This window comes from Urocitellus parryii, chromosome 4 (genome assembly GCF_045843805.1).
Source record: "Urocitellus parryii isolate mUroPar1 chromosome 4, mUroPar1.hap1, whole genome shotgun sequence".
Lineage (NCBI taxonomy): Eukaryota > Metazoa > Chordata > Mammalia > Rodentia > Sciuridae > Urocitellus > Urocitellus parryii.
This window is the reverse complement of record NC_135534.1, coordinates 100,311,026-100,338,513: the sequence shown is the minus strand read 5'-3', so window position 1 is coordinate 100,338,513 and position 27,488 is coordinate 100,311,026. Positions and strand designations below refer to the sequence as shown.

The following is a 27,488-nucleotide window of genomic DNA, read 5'->3' as shown; positions in this document are numbered from 1 at the left end:
GAATGGTCTCTTTGTGTGTGTTGAGTAAGATCTCTCTGGAGGTTTCTTTTCCTAAGTGTTTCAGAAAACATCCAGCTTTGATTCCTTAAAGGACATAAAATTACCCATTCCCAAACCCTCAAACCTAAATCCACCAACATCATAGTAGCCCCCCCACACACATCCCTCAAGATGGAAATGCTTGGTGATATTTGCGTGGTGCTGTAATTGCCTAGCATGCCTTCATCTCTGGTGTCAGTAAGTGTTGTTATTGTACAAATACTGAGATAATTAGCTTATAAAGAGAGTGTGTTTATTTTGGCTCACATTTTAGAGGTTTAGTCCATAAATGGGTGGACCTGCTGTTTTTAGGCCTCTGGAGGTTGGCCAGCATAAGGCAGGCACATGGCTGCCGAGCACACTGTTCACTTCTTGGTGGGAAGACGACCAAGGTCCTATTAGCCCCCTCTAAGGGCACGACCTTGTAACCCAAAGCTCTCCCACCTCTTAGAATTTCCACCACCTCCCAAGAGTGCCAAGCTGGGGACCAAGCCTTTAACACATGGATCTTTGGGGGACATTTCAGATCCAAACTATATACCCCCAAACCCTAATTTAACCTTCACAGCAACATGAGAGGTAGGCTGGCCAGGTGCCATTCCAGTTTTCCCAGCTGCAGCAGCCTGGGAGATGAGGCAACCTACCCAATCACATAACTGGGAGGTAGCAGGGTATACCATTCTTTGGAACTTTGGTATGGGACTCTTGTGATTCACTGTACAGGGTTGTTTTAGTTTTCGTTGTTGTGACCAAAAGACCTCACAAAAACAATTTTAAGGAGGAAAAGTTTACTTGGCGCTCATGATATCAGAGGATTCAGTTCATAAGATAGCTGGCTCCATACCTAGGTGCTTGAGATGAGGCAGAACATCAAGACAGAAGGGTGAGGCAGAGGAAAGCAGCTGAGGACATCACACCAGGAAGCAGAGGGACACAGCTCCACTTTCCAGAGACAAAATATATACCCCAAAGGCATACCCAATGACCCACCTCCTCTAGCCACATCCTGCCTGCCTAGGGTTATCACCCAGGTAATCTCTAGCAGGAAATTAATGCACTGATTAGGCAAAGGCTTTCATAACCCAGTCTTTTCACCTCTGAACATTCTTGCATTATCTCACCATGAGATTTTGGAGGATGTCCTCATATTTAAACTATAACAAAAGTAGATCCTGTCTCCTATTCTAAAATGACCAAGTGATTGAACTAAAAAGCCAGAGTAGTCTCACTAGACTTTTCACTTAGGGACTTGGAGTGTACAGGTGGCTATGGTTTAAGGTTTTATGGACATGGGTCAATGAAAAGGGAGCAGTGCCTTTGAGGATGGGATAGAAGTGTAAAGTAGGATAGAGGAATCAATGTATGCATAAGTCAGGGTTCAGTGCATAAACAGAAGGCCTGTTCTGGCATTTTAAGTAGAGAACAATCTAACACACAGCATGGGTACATATGACACCACTGGATGGGCTGTAGGGTGCCAGGCATGGCATCTGCAAGTGACTCCCAAGACTGCACAGAGCTGTCCTGACAGCCAGCCACTCGGACCACTGGGCCCACTGAGTTCAAGAGCACGTGCCATAGCTGTGATGGGTTTCAGAAAGCTGCCACCACTCCTGCCACTTTGTCTATCTCAAGGCACTCAGAGCAGGAAAGCAGATGCCAAAATGTCACTGCCAAGAAACCTGGCATTTCTAGCATGTTGCCAGCAAAAGATGGCAAATGGGGCAGGAAGTGGTCTTAAACTGGCAGGATCTGGTTCCCATCTACAAGTGTTGTTGTAAGGGGTCCAGAAAATGTGGCTTTGTGTTGGCTGGGTTCCAGACTACACAGAATGGGAGGGAAGATTCAGAGGCGGGTACGACGGAGTTGAGCTCGCTGAAGCAGTTTCCATTACAGTAACCACCGATGCCCACTCTCTTCTTACCAGTGAAAACACATGAGACAAACACACTGAAAATAAACATTCAGTTCTAGAGTGGATATCTAAGAGAACTTTATTAGCACATCATCACCCCAGAACATATGGTGTGTGTTTACAAAATAGCACAGACACCACCTCTCTCAAGAATCCTGGATGTATTTCATTGTAGAGTTGAGAATTTCCATCCCATGAAGCTCTCTCAGTTGAGCAGTAAACCTGTTGTAATCAGAACACCAAATCCAGGTCAGAAATGTCACATTTCCAAGCCATCCCTATCTCATGTGGCAGCTGGCTGGGAACATTAGCCCATCTCTCTGAGTGGGAAGAGAAGTGGCTGTGGCACTGGTGAGCTGAGCCCAAGAGATCAAAGGGAAAGCTCACAGGGAGACCACAGAATGCTGAAAACACTCTTGCTGTGAGTGGCAGGTGTGACAGGCTGATCAGATGGGACCATGTTCTCAGGGACTCCCCAGCAGGTTGCCACTTTGAGCTCCTCTTAGCTAATGTGCCCTGCTTTCTGTAGAAGAAAGATTTTATCTGTTCCTTCCATTTGATCAACCAGACAAAATTTGAAAGGACCTCAGATGTTATGGAAGCCAGCCCTCTCATTCTACAGAGGCATTAGAGGTGTGTAGCTGTAAGGAGCCTACCTCCCCTCAGCCCCAAAGGCTCCCTGCTTCTATGCTAGGGGAACACCCTCCAGACACACACACACGCACACACACACACACACACACACACACACACTAGGATGTTTAAGCACATCAGAACAAGAGCAGAGCAGAGCAGAGCAGGAGCCTGAGCAAAAAGAAGCAATGCACAGAGTTAAAGTCAAGATTTCCTGAGCTGGCTTGCTGGGTGGCCTCAGACATGAGTTCTGAATATCTGTTCTCCATTCTGTTTCCTCCAGTGGAAAAAATGCCACCCTTACTGGATATTCCTTTGTTTGTTTAGACCCAGGCAATCAATCAACCAACCAACCAACCAAGTAGGAACCTGTTCTGGAAAAGTAAAGAAAGAGAAAGGAAGTTGCTAAAGTTTGGATTTTGTGTGTGTGTGTGTGTGTGTGTGTGTGTGTGTGTGTGTGCTGGAGATTAAACCAGAGCCTTATGCAGGCTGGGAAAGTGCTCTACCAATTGAAGAGCATCCTTAGTCCTACAGCTTGGACCTGATATGTCCCCCAAAGGCCCATGTGCTAAGAGCAAGCTTGGTTCCAGTCTGGTGCTACTGGAGGTGGTGGAATCTTTAGAAAGTGGAGCTATTGGAAGGAAGTTAGGTCACTATGAGGATGCCCTTGAAGGTGACATTGGGACCCCAGTCCCATCCTGTCTATCTTTGCTTCTTTGCCACCATGAGGTAAACAGTCCTTCTCTGCCAAATGTTCCCACTATGATGTACTGTGCCACCATGGGCCCAAAGCCACAGGGCCAAGTGAGCAAGAACTGAAACCTCTGAAATTGTGAGCCAAACAAACCTTTACTCCTCTTAAGTTGATTTTCTCAGGTATTTTGTCACTGTGATGAAAAGCGACTAACAGAGAGTGGGAGAGGAGGAGAGATGGTGTGAGAAAGAGAGGAGGAATGGGGGCAAGTGAAGGAGAGAAGGATGGAGAGAATGAAGGGCAAAAAGACAATGGCTGTAAGTGTGTGGGACTGATGCCTCTTGAGTTGGAAGCTGAATGTTCCCCAGTTCCTTTGAGGAAGACTTCCTGCAGGGAAGAAACTGCTAGGCCCCACAGAGGCCCAGGCAGAAGGCATGAGGGCTCCCAACAGAACTCCATGTAGCATATGGTCCCTGCAAAACAGTGCTTGGCTTGGCCCACTCTTTCTAAAATGTCACCAGCATTTGGGATGGCCTGGCTAGGTGGTGGCCATGGTGTACCTGGGCTCGGCTGTACACAGCTTCCCCAGAGCAATGCCTGCATTCAGCTGCACTGCTGAATTCTGAGAGTCGCTACCAGCAAGCTTTAACAGGACCAGCACCAGGTCTGTCTTCAGCAGAGAAGATGCAATCTTGGGTACCTCCATGCAGTTGCCAAGACAGAGGGCAGCATTGCCCACCAGAATCTCGTCGTCCGAGCTGAGCAGCTTCATCAGAATGTTGAATTCTACAGGGAAAGATGAGAACAAGTAACAAGGAACAAGCTCCTCTGGATCCCCTAAAAGGAGCCTGGCAATGGAACATGGGCGGGGGGCAGGGAGGCAATGGTGGATGCTGAGCTTCCCCAGAAACCCTGGGAAGAATGGGCTCCCTCACACTCAGAAAATGTCCACTGAGTGCTACAACCTCCTCAACTCCTCCTGGTGTCCCTGCGGTATCTCAGGTGCCTAGAACAGCACCCAGCACAACACAGTTGCTGTGTGAATGAGCTGAGTGTGCCAGGCAGGTCTGCCTTCTCCAAAGTCCCTCCACGCCCCATAACTGTGACAGTCCCACTTGGCAGCCTGAGCGGGAGGCAATGTGCCCACCTCCTGTATCTTCCCTCTGGGTTCCCATCCCTTTGTCAGTCACCTGTGGTGTTAGGCTTAGACTCTGTTACTTCCCTTCATCACTAAAAGTTGAAAGTGGTTTGTTTTCATTTCCCCTCCCTCTGTGAAGGAAGAAAGCTGGTGCTGGGTCAGTTTAAGTAGACTTAGAAACCATTTCAGTTTAAGTTGGGCAGAGGAGAAGGTTTCCCAGAATCCACCCTGTTACCTTGGAGTGGTCTTTCAGCTAGGCCTCCTCCCTGGGCACTCTACGTGTGCACAGCCAAGAGGCCAATGAAATCCTTTCCTATTTGGAGGTGAACTGACATCTTGTTATGCCAATATTGCAGATGGCCATAGTTCCCTCTGCAGCCTCAAGGTGGAGGAACCTCTGGGATGGGGGTGCCTTGATGAAATCCTCACTTACTTTTATCGAGTCTTATCACTTCTTCCCGCGCTTCGTGATAACTATTTGTGCAGATAGCCAGTGTCTTTATAGCATAATGTGATGCAGTCTGGCCTCCTGTCTAGATTTCAGGATGAAATTAAAAAGTAAAATCAATCTATGATAATTCTTGACCAGAAAGCACAGGAAGAAGTCACAGTAGAGCTATTGGCCTCCTGAGCTTCTAAGAGAAATTCCACTGAGAATAGCATGTGCTTCCTGGTGAGCGGGGAGAGACTGTCACTCACATACCCTTCTAATAGCCTGTACTTCAGACAAGAACGTAGGCCTGCCATGTATACCTGACACCTCTAGAGGGCTTTGAGCAAGTGACTGAGAGGAGAATGATACTGTTGATAGGCAGATCTACCAAGAAGGAGAGGTAAAGGCCTTCCTGTGTCCTTTCACCTTTTGAGAATGAAGCTGACATTTGTTGTAGAGAACATCATGAACTTAGATCATCGTAAGAGGTGACAAATATCAAATCATAACCCTTAAAACTACCTAAGGCAGGGTTTTTAAAATGCATGTGTGCATGTACAATTTGCTGTGTGAACTTGGGATCTGCAGCCTCTGCCGGGCTACAGAGGTTGTTTAGAGGGAATGACATCATCGTCCAAGTGGTAGCCTCAACTCAGACTCACCATCCTACCCTCTCCACACCTCCTGCCCCCTCAGCCTGGGGTTCAGTGTTGCTGTGCTAACATGCCTGGGCCTCACTGGACACATGCAGGTGGGATCCAGACACAGCAGCCTAATAATGCACTTTGCCCTTTCAGGTGAACCAGTTGCTCGTTTGGCTCCACTGCACTCATTTCAGAGGGAAATTCCCACATCCTCTGGTCACATGGTAACTCTACAGCCTCCATGTCTCATAAATGGAGCTATATCCAGCAATCTCCAGATAACTATTTAAAGCATCATGAGCCCATGAATAAAATAATTGACCTGAAAACCTTTCAAAAAGCCATTCAAATTGTCTCATTAAAGGACAGAGGCCACACAATTTGAAGTTAGGCTTGAAGGGTAAGCAGTTTTTTTCTGGATGCATCTGAAGAGCAATTTACTTATTCTTTTGCTGATGTTCAGAGCATTGTCTGGGTGGACAAGCTGAAGAGAATCCCCATTCTGGAAATTTAAAATCTAGCAGGGATGGCACAGAGGCACATTACTGAACAAAGCCCACCTTCATTCTGCTCCCTGAGTAAAATAACACTCCTGGAAATCTTAGAGGTTGTGACCGTGAGGCCATTTTACCTTCAGGAATTTAATCATTTTCTTCACCACTCCTGTTCTCACAGCCTCCTCGATGATGTTCAGAGAGGAAGAAAGGGTCCGGCTTAGAACACCAGCAGCTCTCTGTGTGAAACAGAAAGAGAATGATTAAACGTCTGTTTCAGAAACGCTGACGACCTTTAAAAGTTAACAAGAAGTTTGGCAAGGCAAAAGCAATCATTAGTATCAGAAGCAGAACACGCACCTGGATTTTTAAACAATGTAATGGCCAAGTCACCCGTGGCAAGCATGGTTATTGTTAATGAAGCTGCGAGGTAGGCAGTTCAAACACTGCCCCCTGGACCACAGAGGCCCCCCTGACTCCAGCTTTACCCAGGATGGACCAGCTCAACTCTGAGAAGGAAAGCCCTCACTGGTCCCTCCCAGAGCTCCACACCAGCAGGGCCCTCATTAGGAGAGGTTCTGCTTTCTGGATCAATCCTCTCGTTTGAGTTTTCATTTATCCTTATCTTTCTGAATCTTTGTCTTTTTGTTCTACTTTCTGGGAGATTTTATTTACTTTATTTCCCAGCTCTCGTGGCTTTTTAAAAATAATATCAAGTAGTTACTGTCTTATGGGTATAACTATCTTGAATCTTTCTCAGGATGAAACTGATAGTTACTACTATTTTCTTCTATTTCCTATATATCTTTCTTTCTCTGGGGTCGTTTTTTTCTGTTTATCTTTGTTTTTCTATTTGTGTGTGCTTTTCCTAAAATGTCTGATGACCTTAGATGCCCAATCACATTTATGAAAAAAAGCAATAAAGACGTGTGTGGGCATGTTGTGTTCATGGGAAGTTTGTTGACAGGCAGGCAGAGACAGGGCACCCTTCAATACTAAAAAGATCTCAGTTTTCTCTGGACTTCCAATTTATTAGAGAAAAAAATACAGGACTTAAGTTCTAAGGCTTAAAACAGTGGACAATATGCACTATCCAAGGACCAGATTCCCAGGATGAAGCTGCTGCCCCGTGCAGCAAGCTGGGAAGCACCCAACTGGGACACGCATGGAATTATAGGAAAATCTGACCCAAGAGCTTCCCTGAGGACACAGGCCCGGTTTTAGGTCTGAACCACACAGAAAAGCCCCAGGCACTTGAGAATAGTGGTACTGACCACTTTGAGGCAGGTCATGGGCCTTTTCTGAGGCCCCTCTTATAAAATGCATGCCCCTCTTATAAAAATGCACATACACTTGGAATCTACACAATTTCCCAGGGTCCAGGGAACCTGAAGACCCACCACACTTTCATGGAGTTCAGGTTGCCCTAAACAAAGTAGGTTGGATCTTTGTAGGAGAACCATTTTTAAACCCTGGAGCCATTCACCAGCCTACAATCCTTGAAGGGCTAGTTTCCCAGACTTGCCTTGAGTATGAACCTGACTTCTGCTCTAAGTTTTAGGTCCTGCCCTAACAGGTAGAAAAACAGGGCTGAATCTTTCTAATGTAAGAGAAGAACATGCTCTAGGATGATGGCGAGTACCTCTTAAATCACCTCTTAATATTCTTCTCCTGATGCCCTGTGCTAACATAAGCCTTCTCCATCTTGGCCAAATAGCAGGACACAGGAAGCCTTTCTAGCATGTGTTCCCAAAGGGTCCAAACCATTAAGCATAAACAAACTCTAAGATCTGTGGCTTCCAACATGTTTTTCTCAATGATGGAAGAAAGGGATTGTAAATAAAATCCTTAGGCCTGTCTGGTCTGCACATGGTCTGCATATGATAAACAGGGTAGATTATATATATTATCTGGTTAGATTCCAGAATATACAGAAAATGGATTCTTATCTTTGGTTCATGGACTACAGGGGGTCTACAGATGCACTATGAAAGCAGGTCACCAAATATCCCAAACTGTAGGCAAAATTCAGCATTTATGTGTTTGTGGGCATCATTCAGAGGTGCACATCTACTCCATACCTCAGAGAGGAACCAAATTCTCAAAGGTGGTGACGGGAAGAAGGTTGAGATGCACTGACAGCAAAGGAGAACAAGAACAAGAGCAAGGAAGCCGCTTCTGGACTCCCTGGAGAACTTACTGTTAGGATCCCTCCATCCTGGCAATTCAGTAGAGCCAGGCATCTTCTGCTCACCTCCATAGCCCAAACCTACAAGCACGGTGAGAGGGAAGAAGGAAGAGTTGAACACCCTGATCATTGGAATCCTCTGTGGAGTTGCTTCTGAGCAGTCAAACAGAAATGACTCCCTTCTCCCCGCCACCACGTGCTGTGCAGATGTCCCCATAATGCCTTTCATTGCTCTTCTTCCTTCCTTAACTCTGGGCAATGCTTTGACAACAGGGGCCATACTTTATTTGAATTTATATTCTTCTCGGCACCTTGGGCACACAAGTAGCTTTCTGAATGAACGTGTAACTGAGCAACTTATCTCACCCTCAGCAGGGCAGCGTGACAGCTTCCCTCCAGCCCTCTACATTCCCACTACTAGCATTCGAGTCTGTATGCCTTGGTTGTCTTTGAGAATGTGAATGGTTCTATGCAACAGGATGAGTTTAGGCTGTTCCAGGGCCCAGAGAGGGAGATAAGAAGGCCATACCTCTGAGACAAAGGGGACCTGAAGACACACGTTCATGATGAGTCCCAAGAGTGTGTATGTGATCTCTCTGAATAGGTCCAGGTCCTCCTCACACCTGGCCTTGGAAACAAAACAAGGTAAACAATGACCTTGCTGCTCGACAGCTTTTCATGGTCATCTCTTCCCTTAGACAGAGTCTCAAAGATACTTGAAATTGTCAATGTCATGAATTTAAGTGATGGTGGAAGCCCAGAGACCGGTTCTGTGAGTTCACGTTAATCCAGGAGCTGTGGAAGGTGTCTCTGGTCCTCTGTCAAGGCTCTCTGGCTGGGCCTATCCCTAGGTTTAAAATGAAGAGTGAGTGCTGAAATGAATGATCAAGTCGGTTCTACCAGGAAATCCTATAAATATTGACAGGGTGGCTGAGATTTGATCTGGAGAGGCCTTTAAGTCTAGCAGTCCATAAAATCTATGGTTACAGAGGGACTAATAACTAGTGGCTCCTGCACCTTGAGAAACAGAATTTTTGAAAGATAATTAAAAAGGAGATAATGCTCCCCTAAAAAGATAAATACCAGCTTTGAATAGAAAAACCAAAATACCAGGAATCCCAAGCAGGCATCCCCAAAGTCTTCACAGGCTGCCATGTGCTTCCGGGTGGCAGGCTCAGCACTGAGGTTCCCCATGATGGCAATGCACTGGCAGAGAGCTGAGGCATTAGTTACCTTGGGATCCCTCTTCTAAAGTAAAGCAAGAGAAAGCGAGGCCTCAGAGAGCAGGCAAATGTCTGCTAGGAGCAGCCCTCACTCAGCAAAAGGCTGGGACTCAGAGCTTAATGCCACACGGGGACATCAATTGGGGTCACCCTAACAACACAGTGAAGCCTAGAAGGGCTTTGTGCCTCCCATGAACCAGTTGGGGGGACCTGGGCAAATCCCTTCGCTTCTCCATTCCCACAGCTGAAAAACTCTGTGGGGTAGGATTACACTCCTGGAGGACCCTGAAGCTTCATGACTATCTGGGTACAACTTGCTCTCCATGGTGGACCCTTACTGTCCTCTGCCTGATCAGCTCCAATTGTTACACTTGTCCTCCTGAAAGAGATGATTTCCTTTCAGGGGACAGGTGCAGGTTTTCCTGAAGATAAGATTTTATGCCAGGAGGGGACTGATGAAGACTGACACCCCCCACCACCACTGTTACCTAAGCTGCAGTCCACTTGCAGTTTTTTCTCCTCTGTGACTGACCCTGATCATATGCCACCTCTACCTGTCCAGTCTGAAGTTGTTTTAATAATTGACACTTTTGTATAAATTGCAGCTGGGAATAATGTTTAATCAATCTGAGAGACAGAGTGGTTCCAGGGTGCAAACTGTGTTTAAACAGCTCTGTTCAACTCCTGGGTGCCTGTCATGGAGGCTAGAAATGAGGGTTTGCTCACCAGAACACCTATGAGTGCCGGAAGAGCATCTGGAAGGTTGGCCTGGAACCGGACTTGGAATCTGTTGAGAGAATAGCAGCCAGCATTACTTCTACATGGCACAAGCTATAAAATAAAACATTTTGGGTTATCCACTGGGCTCCTGTGATTTATAGCATGCATGAATAATTCACTCTGAGCCTTGGCCCCCAAAACTGTCACTGAGTATGTAATATGGCTTTAGTTTTTCTAAGTCTAGAGAATTGTCTTTGACGTCAAACACCAGACCTCAGATGGCAGATCTTCTGAGTAGAATTCCCGGGCCTCTGGTGAGTTGACTCTGCACCCTGAGTCTATAGGTCATATGTGTGATGTGCAGATGGGAAATACAATGTAAGCACATTGACTTGTTACAGCCACCAGGAGGGGCCCAGAGGCATACATGTGTCTATGTGCTAGAGCACTCCTCACTCCAGGCCTGGGCCAGATGCCCGGCTTGTCTATAAGCACCAGCAGTTCTCAATCACATGACCATTTCTAGGCAAGATCAGTGATTTTTTTAAAAAAAATCTTAAGAATGAGAAAAATAAGAGTTTTACTATTATTCACCCCAAGTGCTAATCAAAAGAAAAATACAAAAAACAGGCAGGAGGAGGAGTTTACTCATAATATCACTGGCAACCCAAGGGGAGGCTACAAGTTACACTCATTCTTGCCCGCTTGCTCATTCATGTTCATTCCATACAAATGTGCTGGGCAGTTACTGTGCACCAGGCACCAAGGGGAAGAAGCTTCCCTGACACTTTGCAGGTGCACTTACTGTGATAGGCACTATTCTAAGTAGCCACCCTCTTACATCTGTGAGAGATTGGTACCAGGACCCACGTGTATATCAAAATTCAAAGATGCTCAAGTCCCTTATATAAAATGTGTACTTGCATATAACCTACACGTATTCTCTTGTATTCCTCAAATCATCTTTAGCTTACAGAACCTCATACAATGTGAGTGCTGTATAAATAGTTGTTATACTCTATTGTTTAGAGAATGACAAGAAGAAAATATGTATATGTTCAGTACAGATGCATGTTTTCCAACATTTCTAATCGCTGTTTCATTGAATCTACAGATGTAGAACTCACAGGTATCAAGGGCCAACTGCATGTTACTTACTGCACCCAAACCCACTGAAGACTGACCTTCCCTGCAGAGAGACTGACATGGGAGCGAAAACCCACAGCCTCTGGAAGGCATTGGCCTTTCTATTCAGCAAACCTTGTGATGCCCGGTCAGACATGCCTAGCCTATCTGTATACTGCACATGTAAGAAAATGACAGTTCAACACAGGCAGAAGAATTATCAGTTTCTGGAACTAAAAATGTTACCTTTCATCCAGAGCCAAGTCTGTGAGCAGTCTCATGGCAATGTTGGCCTTCTTATCTAAGAAATCAAGAAATGACAGCAGGGCTTCCAATAATCTGCAAAAACCCATAAAGAGCCTCAGAGGGGGCTGTCCTCCAACTACCAGCCTCCCCAACAAGGTGACCGAGCAAGGAGTTCAGGAAGGAGTTGGGAGCCTGGTGAGAGAAGCTGAAAGGGTGGCCTCACCAGGACGCCCAGCTCCAGGCCTGACTCAGAGAGATACTATCCTTCCATGGCTCTACCACTTAACGTGAATTCCCTGGGGTTGAATAGTGTTAACTAAAGTTTATAGATTACCAGACACCAGCTTGGGAAGGAGTCTCTGGGGCTCTGCTCTGTGATTCTGGCTCAGTCAAGTTCATTAACTTAGATGACATCTAAATGGCACACTTACTAATATGCTGATGACTAACGTGGGAGGCCCCCTAATAAGGCAGATGATGGAATAAAGATTTAACAAGATCTTGACAGGCTGCTGAACACATCATATAAAATTTGATAGGATTAAGCTCAGACTCCTCTACTGAGAGCTGGAGATTCTGTGTAGTAACAGCATTGGGAGACCTGCATTATAACTGGCTCACACAGGAAAGGGCTAAGGGATTTTAGTCTACTACAAACACAGTCTGGCCAAGCAGTCTGGAGCAGCTGCCAAAAAGGCTACTGAATTCTCACACTGTCCAAATGGATATACTGGCACCAGAATAATGGTGCCATTTGCCCACCCAGCAAACCTGTACTGGGCATCTACACTTTGCTTAGTACTGTGCTCAGCACGGACCTCCTGGTTCCTCACAGTGATACATACACAAATAAATAAGGAAGAGAAGTTGTGTGTTAGATGGTGTATTAGAAACAGACACATGTTGAAGACTCAGAGTCTACCTGGCAGGAGGTGTGGATGATGGCAATGAGGAGGGCCTCAACAGCAGATGACATTTCAGTGTCTCTTGAGAGAGTAGCATTACCTATTCATTCCTTAATCCATTCAGTCAACAACACTGAACAATGAGCACTGACCATATCAGGCAATGTGGCAGGTTCTGGGGCCATAACAATAAAACAAGACTGTGTCCTGGCTCAGCCCTAGACAGTGTCCAGGGAGCTTGCAGGCCAGCACTGGGCACATGGGGACAAGAAAACAGCATGTCAGGCAAAGTACCCTGAGGCAAGTTTGGGTACTAGTAGAAGCTTCTTATAATTAGTGCTTAGAGTAGGAGGGGAAGACAGGGACAGTGAGGCAAGGACAGACCCAGATCATGGTGGCCCTCTGTGGTCTGCTGGAAAGTTTTCACAACCCTAGAGGCCTGTGTTCTCCAAAGTAGAGTTGGTGGAAGACATGTTTAGTGGTGGTCACAGAGGAGTAGCAAGGATTCCCAGGCCACTCTCAGCCGCTGTGTGGGAGAAGACTCCAGGATGCTGCCTTTTTAACCAAGGACTCAGGTGACTCGAAATCACTGTATATCGGGAGTTGAAGAAACAGTCATATAGGCAACAGAGAGTCATTGCAGCATTTTAAGTAGGAAAATAACAGGACAGATGTGCTTTTTTTTTTTTTTTTTTTTTTTTTTTTGGTACCAGGGATGGAGCCATATCTCTATCCCTTTTTGTATTTTATTTAGAGACAGGGTCTCACTGAGTTGCTTAGGGACTTGCTGAGTTGCTGAGGTTGGCTTTGAACTCACAATCCTCCTGCCTCAGCCTCCTGCTGGGATTATAGGTATACACCATCACACTCAGCCTGATGTGTATTTTTTAAAATAATCCTTTTGTTGACAGGGCAGAAGCCAGATTGGAGCATGTGGGATGGGAGGCAGGGAATCTAACCAGGGAGAGCTGATTGTCCAGATAATAAAAGTGAAGAGACCAACTGTAGCAGCTATAGGGGAAGCGGTACCATCAAAAAGGAGGTACTTGTAAAGACTGAGAAGGAATGACTAAGAGAAGGAGGAGAAATGGAATGAAAACAGGAGCAAGGATGGAAACATACTGACTTATAGATGTGGTAAAGGGTGATCCTGTTACTTCCAGGATTATGGTTTAGGCAACTGGATGGATAGAAGTCCTCTGCAAAGACAGGAAGTTCAGGCAGAGGTCTGGACTGAAGAAGCACACTTTGATTTATTAAGTTTCTGGCACTCATGGGCACTGAAATAGAGATATCCAGTGGCAGAAGGGTGTTGTTATCCAGTACTTGAGAGAGGGACTCAGACTGTCTCTTAATCAAGGCCACAGTTGAAATGAGGACCATGGGTAGGATTCTGGAGTCTCTGACTTAAAAGGGAGAACATAAAGGGACTGATGAAAGAAGACAAGGAGCTGAAGCCAGGAGTGAGGAGGTGGGCCAGGAAGGGGGATGTCCTGACAGTAGTGGTTGTGGAGTTTCGAGAAGGGTAGGGTCAAGAGGATCCGATGCCACAGGGCAGCCAAGTGAGGGAAAGACAGGAAAGAGCCCATCAGAATGGGCAGTTGGGAATGTGGCATCTAGTCACTCACTCTTAGGGTATGAGATCTGCCTACCTAGGAGATCTTCTAGGAGAGACATGGAAGCCAAATCACATGAGGGAGCCAGGGTGCTTAACCTATAAAAGGCTGGTGTCTTCCTACACCTACGGCACTGGAAAGCAGAAGGAACCGAAGTCTTCTCTAGGCCTTCCAGAGTCTGGACTTGGCTTCAGCCCAGAATGCTATGGGGCAGCAGTTTGTGTTCGGTGTAAGGGAATGTCTTCTAGCAACTAGACCTAGGTTGGAAGTGGACAGGCTGCCCTGGAAGGTGAGCTCCACGTCCTCACTAGATGGGGAAAGACTCGCAGTCTGTTAGCTGTGTTAGTTCCCATCTCCAAACAACTGAAAATGCTGGCTCTTCCCTGGGGATCATGCACAGGTGTGCTGGGATGCCACAGAGGGGCATCCAGGCTGGGCAGGTCAGGTTGGTTTGTCACTAAGGTCAAGGTAATGCCAAGCTTCTGCAAATTCCTCACTTCCTCAGGAGTCTACTCCAGTGTTCCTGTTGTCAGATGATTTGTTTTAAAGTTAGGTCAGATTCCTTCTCCACCAATTTAAATCTGTTTTCTTGGTCTTAAAGATGAATGCTAATGAACCTGAACAGCACAGAGGATGAGACAACAATCTAAGATCATTTTGGTTTTGTCTTGGGAGATATACACAAGTTGGCTCCCTCATGATGTGACAGAGTACTCATGCTGAGTGCAGTCATTACTAGAGAAGACAATGTGTCCCTTTTTAGCTCCTCTCATCCCCTCTCCCTCAGAGGCAGATTTTCTGCTCTGTTGATAGGCAGCTGTCCCTGTGGACGCACCACACAGGTCAGAGAAAGGTCTCAAGCAACCTGTAAAGGCACTACCACCTCAGTTTAGGACCCTGAAGAGAAAAAAAAATGATGACAGAAGTAAGCTGCTTCCACACTGAGTCCAGGCATGATGCCAGAGCCTGTTTGCTCCTAATGCCTCACAGTCCCACTCCCTGCCGCTCTGCCTGACCCCAACATAGAAGCTGGGGCCATTTTCCCTACCAGGGGTGGCATGTGACAGAATTTTGTTTGAACATATATAAACAAACAGTGCTTTTCTTAATAAAAAGAATGGATCTGGCTGATGTGTTTTAGAAAAGGAAGGCAGGCTACAGCAAGCGAGGAGTGCCCAGGGGGAAAGGTTAGAGCACAGAGACTTTGACTTCGACATCTTTAAGTCATCTTTTAAGTCACAGGTTACTATGCTTAGTCTTTCCTTGTTTTGTGAGGAAAAAAATAAGCAAGGCTCTGTTTTGTTGAAGATCTTTTCGGTTGAGCATTCAGTACGATGCTGCAGAAAAAACTTTAACCAACACAGATATATCATCTCTCTTAAATGTTATTGTAAGTTTCAGTTGCAGATGAGACGCTCTGGCCCATCAGGGTGAGTAACTTCTCTGATCATATAATTAGAAAGAGACAAGCAGAGGATTTAAGCTTGGAACTGCTTGAGTCTAAAAATCCAGCCCTGTCTACAAAGTGACAATGGCCCTTGGCCAGTTCTCATCAGTGAACATTCACTCCCTCAGCCTCACGTATGAGGGGAAGCATTTTGGGAGGAATGTGACCATGTGTGCCTCTGTGAGAGTCGTGGGACTGTGTGCTGTCCTGTCCTGCTCCTGCCCACTTCATTTCATCGTGGAGAATCCATTACATCTCCTTCTGATTTAATTGAAGATGGACATTAGCAAGACTAGTGGGCAAAAAAGTAATAAGCTGAGCTTTCTCAGTCTAAAGAGTGTGGGCAGAACTGCATGAGGTGATTGTAAATGTCACTCTCCAAGACACTGGAAAAATGCAAATTGAGACTCAAGCAATTCAAAGATAGCTTGGGGGAGAAACATTTATGATAACTATAGCTATATTTACTCAAAGAGACAAAAATCAAATGAAAAAAAAACACGATGAAGGTACCGAGAAAATAACTGCAGATTCATTTGAAAAATAAAATGTGCTTTTGGAGAATTTAACTCCACTGACAGTCCACCCACCAGATGGACTGAGCTTTAGGGGCCACCAAAGCCATGCTGGGGGGAAGTGTGGCAGCAACTAGATGGTGATGGGGAGACAGAGAGAGCCACAGCTGGGGTTTACTGACCACCCTGTCCTTAGCACACAATGAACCTCCTCAGGATGGGACAGGTGCTGACAGGGCTGCAGATTTGGCTCCTTTTTTCTTCCAATTGGGACCAAAGGGCAGAAACCAGGTGCCAAGGAACTACATCTGGGAGAGAGGAAGGTAAGTTTCCCTTGGCACTTGCTGTAGCTTTTCCTGCCCCATCTGTGAAATGGAGTCATAACACTGTTGCCTGCATCTCAGGACAGGGGAGTTTAAAAAGAAATAATAGTGAGGAAACTGGAAGGCTAACTACTAGTTTTAGATTATATCTGAAATGCTTACAGAGCAGGCTGTAGTCATTGCTACTCTTTCCCTTAAGCTGAGCCACATGATATGGCTGACATGCATCCTTTCTAATATAAAAAATGGCAATTTCCTATGTTTGAATCACAACCTGAAGATAAATAAATTGAAAATTAATAAAAAATAAATACTCTAAAAAAATAAACAAAATGATTAAAGAAAACTGAGAAGTACTGATCACAGTCACTGTGGTTCAGGTAATTTTTTAGGGAAGTCTTGGAAAAGAGGGACATTCTATTCTTATGTGATTCAACCTTAAAAGCTTTTCTTGTAAAAGCATTTGTTTTATTAATTTATACTCTACCTTCTTTTCAGAAAGAGGTACAAAATGAGGTGGCGTTGCTTCAAACAGGAAAGAAAGAGAAAAAGTAAGGACAAGAACAGGATAGGGCCAGGCCTGAGGTTAAAAGAGCAGAACCAAGTGACCCTTTTCAAAGCAGAGCTCCAGATTTGGCTTTAGAAGTACCACCACTGACATCATCTACAATATCTATGAGATGGAGACACTTCAGTTGTGTGGGGACAGTGAACTGTTCTCCGTACTTGTTATGGTTTAGATAAGAGGTGTCCCCAGAAGCTCATGTATATGACAATGCAGGAAAGTTTAAAGGTGGAATGATTGGGTTACAGAGCCTTAACCTAATCAGTATATTAATTCCCCAATAGGAATTAACTGAATGGTAACTGTAGGCAGGTAGGGTGTGGCTGGAGGAGGTGGGTCCCTGGGGGTGTGCCCTGGGGGGTTTACATTTAGCTTGTCCTCGGTGAGGGGAACAGTCTCTCTCTGCTTCCTGGTGGCTCTACCCTGGGTTGCTTTCCTTCTTTACACTCTTCCACCATGATGTTCTGCCTTACCTTGGATGCAGAGCTAAGGAGCCGGCCATCTATGGACTAAGACCTCTGTGACTAGGAGCACCAAATACTTTACATCCTCTAATTGTTCTCCTTGGGTCTTTTGGTCTCGGGGGTGAAAGAGCTGACTAAAACAGTACTGAGTTCAGACAGGAACTTATCCCAGAGCTGCTTGGGACACAGCATTACTTTCAAAGGCTCTTTCTGTACTGACCCTTCAGGAAGCCTGAAAGCAGTCCATACACAAGAGCAGCATAAGGAGCTGAGGCAGGCCCCTCTCCATTTGTCTAGAGAGTGGTGACCTGAGATGCCACCAAAGACCCCTTAGCAGAGTCTTACCGGGTCAGGTCAAGGTGGCTGATGACCAGGCTCCGTCCATTCTCTGTCTGGGCAAGCTGTACCAGTAGTGCCAGGCTCTCCTGTTGGATGGCAAGGACTCTGGATGCCAAGAGGGAGGGCACCAGCCTGGCCCAATCTGGGTGCATCATAAGCAGACGCTGGTTTTCCTCTGTAAAACATAGGGGTTATCTGCTTGGTTCATGCCATGATGGCAGGTAAGCCTGTTTTTTCTCCCACCCTCCCAATGGGAAATCAATTCTTATCCATTCATTTGAGAGGCAGGATAATGATGTGTCAGAGCAAGCCTCAAGAGCCAGACTGCTAGGTTTGAACGAACAGGGAGCAACCTTAGCCAACTGTCAACTCCTATGTCCCTCAGTTTCCTTATCGGTAAGATGAGGGCAATGACTCGCCTCCTAGAGCTGTTGGTAGGATTTAATGAGTCAATACCTGATCAGGCCAGAATGGCACACACTCAATGGCTACCATTATTGTCAAAAGGTTCCTTGGTATATAGTATCTGGAAATGGGAGGCACAGGTAAGAAATATGCTTAACTGTGGAATATCATTAGATCATCAATCTTCATATAACAGCCAGAGTAAACATTTGAGTTCTCTCTCAGAAACTGGAATGTCACATAAGTTAATTAATAAAGCTTGCCCTCCTCCTAGACTATGAGCTATTTTAGAGTAGTGGCATAGATTTAGCTCCTTACGCTTGACCAGGTATTTGAATTTGTCTGAGTACAGAGAGGAATAGACAGGAGTATGAGACTGAGGTACGAAACAGGGCACAGCAAATTGGATCTCGGCAGGATGAGACCCATTGCTATGCCTCATTAACCTGGGCTCTCCTCCCTACCATGTTAACTGCCCATTTGTACATGGCACACAGCATTCAAGAAGAGGACACACCAGGGCTCTTCAGGGTCTAAAAGAGCCAGATGCAGAAGCACAGGATCTGACTTTCAGCCTACCCATCAAGCTACCCATGTTTTCCTTCAAACATTAAATTTCAATCCTACAGTTCACCTGTCTATGTAAAATAGGATCTACTGATCTTCAAAATGGAAAGATTTATTGGTTTGTTTAGTTTACAATTTTTTTTTCTTATACTGGAAAAGTAGCTTGTTGTAAGTCATTTAAAGAACACAGAAGTAGTATAAAGCTGAAAATGAAAGTCCCCTTCCTCAGTGCCCCCTCCAGGTAAGCCTATTTTATAAGGAGCTATTATTCACTCTCACAAGAATAATGTTAAAAATACTACACATTGGGGCTGGGGTTACGGCTCAGTGGTAGAGCGCTCACCTCGCACGTGCAAGGTCCTGGGTTCAATCCTCAGCACCACATATAAATAGTTATTGTGTTCAATAACAACTACAAAAATAAATATTAAAAAAATACTACACATCCTACCTGTAGTTGGCTTCTCTTCCCCACTCAACAATATGTCACCAATATATTTTCATGTTCTCACTTTTAAGTGTTTCATTTCCCATTTTAAAAACTTCTCTGTATTTATTGGGTTAGATTTATCAATATTTCATGGATCTGAGATACTTACATGTACATCTGAGGCTGTGTCTGACAGTATTTTCCAGATGTTAAAAAATGTAGCTCCAAGGTTCACAGATACCAAAGTAAAAGTGTTGCTATTTCAGATTCACACAGAGAAAACACCAGCACTAAGCCCTGCCTTGCTCACACCCCTGCAGGTGCCTTTGCAAACACACAACCCTAAGCCAAGTGGCGTCTTAACGAAGAAGAACAAGGCACCTAGATGATTCCTCTGGGTAGAAAGTGTTTTAGGAACTAGGTTCCCTGATTATCTAGTTTTCTAGAATTTTTTTTTCTTAAGTTCTTGTGAAGAGTCCACTCTATTAACTCAAGGGGGAAATATATTATCCCACAATCAACATTTATAGGATATTCTGCACTCATAAGATCTATTAATGGCTCACCAAATAGCCCTGTGAAAAGGAGATGCAGCTATCATTATCCCCATTTTTACAGTTTCATGTCCAAGGTCATACCTTCTTCCATGAAACCCTTCTTAAAAATGAGGGAAATATTTAAAACTTTTATTGACATTGAAGTTAGAAAGGTGATTAAGAAAAATTATCTATGAACTTAGTGAACTCCAGAAGACACTAGCATGAAGAAAGGTAAGAGCTGACTTGGAAAGTAAAATGCCCACACCATTTTATTGTCTCAGTATTCAACACTATCTGTGTGTGCAGATGCTGGCTGGTGCACATTGTACATCTCAAGATACTGAAAGTGGTATGATGGCAGCAAAATGAAATAACATTTTTAGGCAGACAAGAAAGGAAACACTGTCCATCCATGGACAGCACATGAGAAGTAGTCATGGCTTGCAAAGAGGGGAGGGAGCTAGGTGAGGTGACCACTCCTTATGCAGACAGTGACCTGGCCCACCATCCTCTGCGCAGCTCTCCCAAGGCTGGGAGGAGTGTGCAGGCAGGATGCTACAGACAAAACTGCAAAGCAGACCCTGCTTCTGATCCACATGATTTTGTGGGGAGGGGTGTGTGTGAAGGTCTACACCAATTCTCTTAGGCCTGGCCTTCTAGGGCTGGGGGACAATCATGCCAAACCTGCAACTTGCACGTCACCAGCAGTGAGCCGGTGATTAGCGGTGGTGATCTGGGCTTACCATTCTCACTGCACACTGCTTGCCAGAGCTTCAGAACAGACACACAGATCGTCTCTTCAACCACATCTTTCCCTGTCATGGAAAAGCACCTACAATGGACAGAGAGAGCAACACAGAATTTGGAAATCAGTCCTGATTTTCTTTTCACTTGATTTTATTTCACTCCCAGATTTGCCAAATGCAAATTTAGACAATTTGTAAAATCCAGAGCCACAGGTCACCAGGATCAAGGACTGGCCATCACTGATCCAGATCATGGACATAGGTTGAGGAGGTTAGGGTTGCCCAGGGGGTGGGTGGTAAGCCAGGGGCTGTGGGGATGTCTGAATATACTGGCACATGCTGGCAACTCAAGCCCAGGTCAGGGTCCTAAGCCTCAGGAATTATACCAGAATAGCTGAAATGTTAAATGCAAATAAGTTCAGCAAATCACCCCCTACCAGTTGGTAATTTATTCTGATGAAATTCTAAATGGATGGCCAAGACCCAGCTGATTCTACTTCTTGATGTGATTAGTAAATTCTAAAAGAGGAAAAGAACAGATACCAATCTTGGGAAACCAGCAAGAATGGTCTTTTCTCTGACTTTGAAGTGCCTGGAGGAGCCCTGGCTCTTCTCCTACTCTTCCTCCTCTCCGACTGCTAGCTGCAGCATGACTCAAGTGACCTAAGGTTCCTCAAGGAACCTCAAGGGTGTTAGTGTGGGAGCTCTGGGATCCTGGAGGGGCCACCACTGCTGAACAAGGGGCAGGGACACAGTACCGTCACTGTATGTGTGGTCATTCCCAAGAAATGGTTCTTTCCTTGCTTTGATGCTGGGTTATCTTCCCAAACATCCCTACCTTCTTATGACTTCATTGTCACTGATGATGCGGAATCCACCGTGTATTCTGAATAAAGTTCGCTCTGTGCCTGAGACAAATTCATAGGAAACCAAATCAGGCTCCTGAATTGTCCAGCTGGTGTCCAGCACAGCACAGCAAGCTGATCACTAACTCCTAATATGGCAGATCCAGATCACCAAATTGACAACAGCAACAAATACCTCTACACTTCAAAAATGTAACTGTCATCAGCCACTCAGTGCTGCAGTCAGAGGTACTACCTAGAGAAGGAGCAGAACTGGGGTGGCATCATGGGTAAGTGGCACAATTCATCAGGTTGCAATCCTTAGAGAGAGCCTCCGGGAGCTGCTTAACCACTGTAAAGGACTGGCACTCCCATCTGTTCTTAAATATTTATTCTGAAGTGATTTCCAGGCTCTAGAGAGGAACCTATAATCTCCCAAAAACTGCTGGAGGGGGTATTTGAGTGCTCTGAATTGTACACAAAGGCAAGCCAGGGATGGCCATCCATTTGTGCAAGCAACATTCTGTACAAGTAACAAAAATTGTTTAAGCCCTGGCATCAATGTTTACAAGAGCTGGTAAAAGGAAGCAGCACAGCTCTCATTAGTAGAAGGAGTGCCAATGCTTCCTCTGAAACTCTCTTCACATTCTAAGCAGTCATTAAGTGTATCTGGTGTGAACAGGGCAGTTTATCCTACAAACTTCTACCTTTTCTTTCTCTACAGGGAGGAGGTTGTGTGCATAAAGAATGTCTAGGGTGGGCATAGGAATGTGTGGGGTGTGTGGAACACATGTGAGGACTAGCTGTGTGTAGAAGATGTACACTGATACCAGTACTTATGGTGTGTGTACATGTGTGGAGTGAGTGTGCGTGTACGGTGTGAGAACATAATATAAATACATATGGAATGAGTGCGTGTCAAGCATGTGTTTTATGTTTTGTTGTGTGTGGTGGTTACTGTCTGTGTGCTGAGGATATGCATGGTCTGAAGAGAGGATGGAAGAGGGGTGGGGGTATTTTTTTGTGCACCCCCTTTAGCACATATATTAGAGTACATCTTCAATCAATATTTGTATAAGGGACAGAGGGATTCTTTGCCTTATAAAGCCATACCTCCAAAACCTATCCCTTCACACTGACAGTACGCATGAGAAAGAACACATCTCTGGCTTACAGTCCTTCATCATTTCCGTCAGGATCTCCATCCCCCCTGCATAGAACAAGGGCATCTGGTCAGGTTTGGAAAGGGATTCCAGGAGGTTTTTGGTTGTCACAGCTGTGTCCTTTCCTGAATCCAGTAACTCATGGGCTTCCTTCTCTTGAAGGTCTGCCTTCTCCTGAAGATGGACTTGGTTCAGGTACTCTAGCAAAACAAGCAGGAGAAACCCAAACTCAAACAAAACCCTAACAATCAACAACACCCCATAAGATGTCACCTTTCCTTCCTCTCCCTATCTCTTCCTCCCTCCTTCTCTTTCCTTCTTTTCCTCCATCCAGATGGGAGGCTGAGAAGCATAAACACATGAAAATAACTGAAACTCTTCTTCAGCAAGAGAACTTTAATAACAATGTAAAGTCTACACCAAGAGTCTTAAACATTTCATCTTGGGGACTTAGAAGATGAGAAGTCTCTACAGGAGGAAAACATAGGAAAAAAGGAAGCAAAAATTGGGGCAAGCAAACAGAAGGAAGAGGAGCAGAGCAGACCTGTTAACACAGGGCTGGAGAATAGAAAAGGCCAGGCTGTGGCCTCATGGCCAAGGGCAGGGACGGTAGGAAGGCACCCTTGGGAGGAGCACAGAGGGAAATGAGATCAGAAGGAAGGGTATCAGCAGGAGCATTCTCACCTTTCATCTGTGTCTGAAGCTTGGGGTTTATTTCTAAGATCTTCTGGTAACACTCTCTAGACTGGAAAACAGACACAAGACCTTGAAGAGTGGTTAGCGGGTAGCTGTGATTACAAGAAGGATACAGGGCATTACAGGGCTTGGCTTCTTCATTATTTCCTCCTGGCCTCCTCCTGCTCCAAATGCAGGAAGCAGGCATGAAAAACACAGTGTGCATTTGACGTGTTGTTTAGGCTTCTCTGGATCTGTATGGTACCAGGTATTATTTCAAAATTCATTTTAAAAAGTTGTGTTGTCAGATATAGACTGTGATGAAAAATATCCAGTCTTACACTTTTGTGGATAATGTCTGTCTGGGACAGGAATAATCATAAGGTAAATGTAAAACTTAGATATGATATTTGCTCTAAGAAAAAACAGGAGTCTACCTGACAGATATGCCCATGGGGAGTTAGCAAATAAATAAAGCTGGAGACAGTGTTGACAGACTCAGGAATAGGAAAAGAGGGCTGCTCGTAAAACACACAGACTGCTCAGAGAGCGGACAGGGGCCCACTCACTGGCTGCAGCTAACTCAGCCAGAAACCAGGGAGGGGCTCCCATTGAGAAAACTGTTGGATAAGAAATTTCTGGAACAAGAAAGATTCCACATCATGGGGATTTCTGGGCTAAGTCAATATTATCTATAGGGATGTAAGAAATGCCCAGAGGATAATCCAACCAGTTAACAAGAGAAAAATACTAAGGAAAAAAACCAGTTCTGAGATATCTTGAAGGTTCAAGGTTTATCTAGAAGACTAAGATAATTAGAGAAAACACATCAACACTAAAATAAAATAGTAGTGTCACCGGATAAAAGCTTATACATTGAATCCAGCGTCTCTTCAACCCCAGATTCGATCTGTCAGCAATTTTTGTGGGCTGTGCCATCAGTATGTAGCCATAATCCCATCATTTCTTACCACCTCCATCATCACCATCTAGATCAGGTCACCATTACCTCTAGTTTGGATGCTTTATTCCTATTATACAGACTTCTTTCTACTTGGTTCTCTGTTCTTATTTTATCTTATCTCTGTTCTTATTAGCATCTTGCCATGCCAATTATTTTGGGGGGAGATAGGGCAGGGTACCAAGAATTGAATTCAGGGGCACTAAACCACTAAGCCACATCCCCAGCTCTATTTTGTATTTTATTTAGAGACAGGATCTCACTAAGTTGCTTAGTGCCTCATTGTTGCTGAGGCTGGCTTTGAACTCGTAACCCTCCTGACTCAGTCTCCTGAGCCACTGGGATTACAGATGTACCACATGGCACTCAGCACCATGGCAAAATTTATTCTCATAAAGAAGTCAGAGTAATCCTTCGAAATACAAGTTAGATCATGCCACTCTTTGCTGAAATGGCTTGTAGATTATTCAAAGTGCAAGGCCCTCTGCTGAAATGCCTGGAAAACTCTACAGGACCAGCTTGTGCCCTGCCCTGTGGCTCTCTAACCTCCTCTTCCTCTCCCCCTTGTCCTCATTCTAGCCTCTATTGCCTGGAGTCCTCCTGTTTTTTGTATCCCATGGTTTGCTCACTTCACTCTCTGCCTTCCTTCAGAGAGGCCTTTCCAATCTCACATTCACTGCTTCCAGATTTATTTTTCTCAGTAGTACTCATTCCTACCTAACATTAAACCTACTACCTCTAACATGCTACACCTCTACTTATTTGGTTTCTGTCTCCCAACTGTCTCCATGCCACAAATGTATGTTCCATGACATCGAGGACTTGTCTTGTTTGCTGCTGTGTTCTTACCTGCACTGACAGTGCCTGACACACAGGAAGCAGGCAATAAATATCTGCTGAATGAACTGATTAAACTGAATGAGTAAATAAAATTTGGTGGAGGAAGACTAATAATTTCTTTATTCACATATTTTTATTCAACTTCATAGTAATAAACCTGTATTAGTTTTACGATTCAATCTCACAAAGTAACTTTAAAGAAAATGTACAATATGAAGCCATTTCCTTTAAATATCTAATATCTTATAGATGGAAAGATCTCCCACATTCATGGATTAAAAAACAATATTTTTCAAATGGTAATATTCCCTGAATTAATTTACGAATTCATGTACTATCCATCAAAATTCTATGTGTTTTCTTTGTAGAAATTGACAAGATGATCCTGAAGTTCACATGAAAATTCAAGAGAACCAGAATAACTAAAACTGTCTTGAAAAAAAAAGAGCACAGTGGGAGGATTCATAGTTCTCAATTTCAAAACTTACTTTGAAGTTACAGAAATTAAGACAGTGTGTGGTACTGGCACAAGCATACCCTTGTAGATAAAATTCAAAGTACAGAAAGAAACTCATCTATTTATGATTAACTGATTGAAATCATTCAAATGGGGAAAGAATAGTCTTCAATAAATGGTATTAGGAATAATCAGATATCCACATGCAAAAGAATGAAATTGAACCCATACTTCACTCCATATTAAAAAAAATGGATCAGAGCCATCAAACTCTTAGAAAACAGGTTTAAATCCTCATTACTTGGATTAGACATGACACCAAAAGCACAAGCAACCAAAGAAAAAATAGGTAATTAAGACTTCATCCAAATTAAATTTTCTGTGCTATAAAGAACACCATCAAGAAGGTAAAAGGCAATACATAGAATGGAAGAAAACATCTATAAATCAATATATCTGATAAGCAATGTGTATCCAGAATATATGAAGAATTCTTACAAACTCATTAATAAAAAGGTAAAAACTACTTTTAAAATGGGCAAAGGATCTGAAAAGAACATTTCTCAAAAAAAAAAAAAAGATATACAAATGGCCAATAAGCACATGAAAAGATCTCAACATTATTAGTCATTTGGGAAATGCAAATTAACACCATGATGAAATCACTTCACACCCACTAGAATAGATATAATAGAGAAGAAAGACAATAACAAGTACCAAAGAGGATGTGAAGTGATTGGGACACTCATACAAGGCAGGTAGGAATGCAGCATGCTGTAGCCACTTTGGAAGACAGTTTGGCAGTTTTTCAAAAAGTTAACCCAGCAACTCTACCCATAGATACATATACCTAAAAGGATCGTAAACATTAAAAACCTATACATGAATGTTCACAGCAGCATTATTCAAAGTACTCCGAAAAATGGAAAACACCCAAATATTCATCAAAATGGATAAATAAAATATGGTATATGTTTTGGTCAGCTTTCTCGCTGCTGTGACTAAAGGATCTGACCAGAACAACTATAGAGGAGGAAAAGTTTATTTGAGGGCTCATGGTTTCAGAGTCTTTGTCCACAGAGGGTGAGCTCCATTCCTCAGGGCTCAAGGTGAGGCTGAACTTTGTGATGGGAGAGTGTGGCAGAGGGAAGCAGCTCACATCAGGAAACAGAGAAACTCCAGCTCCAGATACAAAATATATACCCCATAGCTATGCCTCCAATTAACCACTTCCTCCAGCCACACCCCACCTGCCTCCAGTTACCACTCAGTTAATCCCATAGGGATTAATTCACTGTTGGGTTAAGACTCTCCAAATCCAATCATTTCTCCTCTGAACCTTCTCACATTGTTTCACACAGAGCTTTTGGGAGAAGCCTCACATCCTAACCATAATAATATACCCATATAATGGAGTGTTACTGGGCAATAAAAAGGAACTGAGGCAGGAGGATCGAAAATACAAAGCCAGCCTCAGCAAATGAGTGGGGCTCTAAGTAACCTAGCAAGACCCTATCTCAAAATGTATATATATTTTTTGATATATATATTTTGAGATTATATATATATTGAGATTATATATATATATTGAGATTATATATACATATATTGAGATTATATATATATATATTTAAAGGGATGGGGATGTGGCTCAATGGTAAAGCACAAGTGGGTTCAATCCCTGATAACCCCCCCCCAAAAAAAAGGAATGAAAAACTGATGTATACTAAACATTTATTAAATAAAAAACATCCATCACAAAAACAACATATTGTATGATTCTATTTGATATGAAATGTCTAGAACAGGCAAAAAGATTAGAAGTTGCTCAAGGTTGAGGTGGGGATGTTGAGGAGAGTAACTGCTATTGGGTACAGGTTAGAGGTGAAAAAAATGTCAGAAAATTGACTGTGGTGATGGTTGCCCAATTCTGTGAAAGTACTAAAACCCATCAATTGTATACTTTCTATAGGTAAATGGTATGGTATATGAATTATATCTCAATAAAGCTGTTATTAAGAACATGTATCTTAGCACACATTTGTGTATATAAGACAGACAGATTGGCTTTGGGGGATGAGATTAAAATAAATTTTGTTTTCTCTTTTTGCTATGTCTTTTCTCTTCAGAAGTTGAATGAACTGGTAAAAAAAAAAAATGTTGCCAAGGAGATTCCCACATCTGGTAGGGTTGC

At 44.0% G+C, this 27,488-nt stretch overlaps 1 protein-coding gene across 2 annotated transcripts in view; it reads right to left on the bottom strand.

Moving 5' to 3' along the window:
• Positions 1 to 2,100: 2,100 nt before the first annotated feature.
• Positions 2,101 to 27,488, bottom strand: part of Ttc12 (tetratricopeptide repeat domain 12) — a 45,029-nt gene continuing 19,641 nt past the window's right edge. For both annotated transcript variants that reach the window (XM_026392589.2, XM_026392590.2), the window contains exons 8-21: positions 23,046 to 23,106; positions 22,373 to 22,561; positions 21,192 to 21,261; positions 20,351 to 20,439; positions 17,673 to 17,841; positions 11,493 to 11,585; positions 10,128 to 10,188; positions 9,289 to 9,426; positions 8,708 to 8,806; positions 8,191 to 8,259; positions 6,128 to 6,229; positions 4,853 to 4,952; positions 3,842 to 4,067; positions 2,101 to 2,176 (exon numbers count right to left, since the gene is read on the bottom strand). In XM_026392589.2, coding sequence (XP_026248374.2) covers positions 2,101 to 2,176; positions 3,842 to 4,067; positions 4,853 to 4,952; positions 6,128 to 6,229; positions 8,191 to 8,259; positions 8,708 to 8,806; positions 9,289 to 9,426; positions 10,128 to 10,188; positions 11,493 to 11,585; positions 17,673 to 17,841; positions 20,351 to 20,439; positions 21,192 to 21,261; positions 22,373 to 22,561; positions 23,046 to 23,106 — 1,542 coding nt within the window. The remainder of the gene's footprint in view (positions 2,177 to 3,841; positions 4,068 to 4,852; positions 4,953 to 6,127; positions 6,230 to 8,190; positions 8,260 to 8,707; positions 8,807 to 9,288; positions 9,427 to 10,127; positions 10,189 to 11,492; positions 11,586 to 17,672; positions 17,842 to 20,350; positions 20,440 to 21,191; positions 21,262 to 22,372; positions 22,562 to 23,045; positions 23,107 to 27,488) is intronic.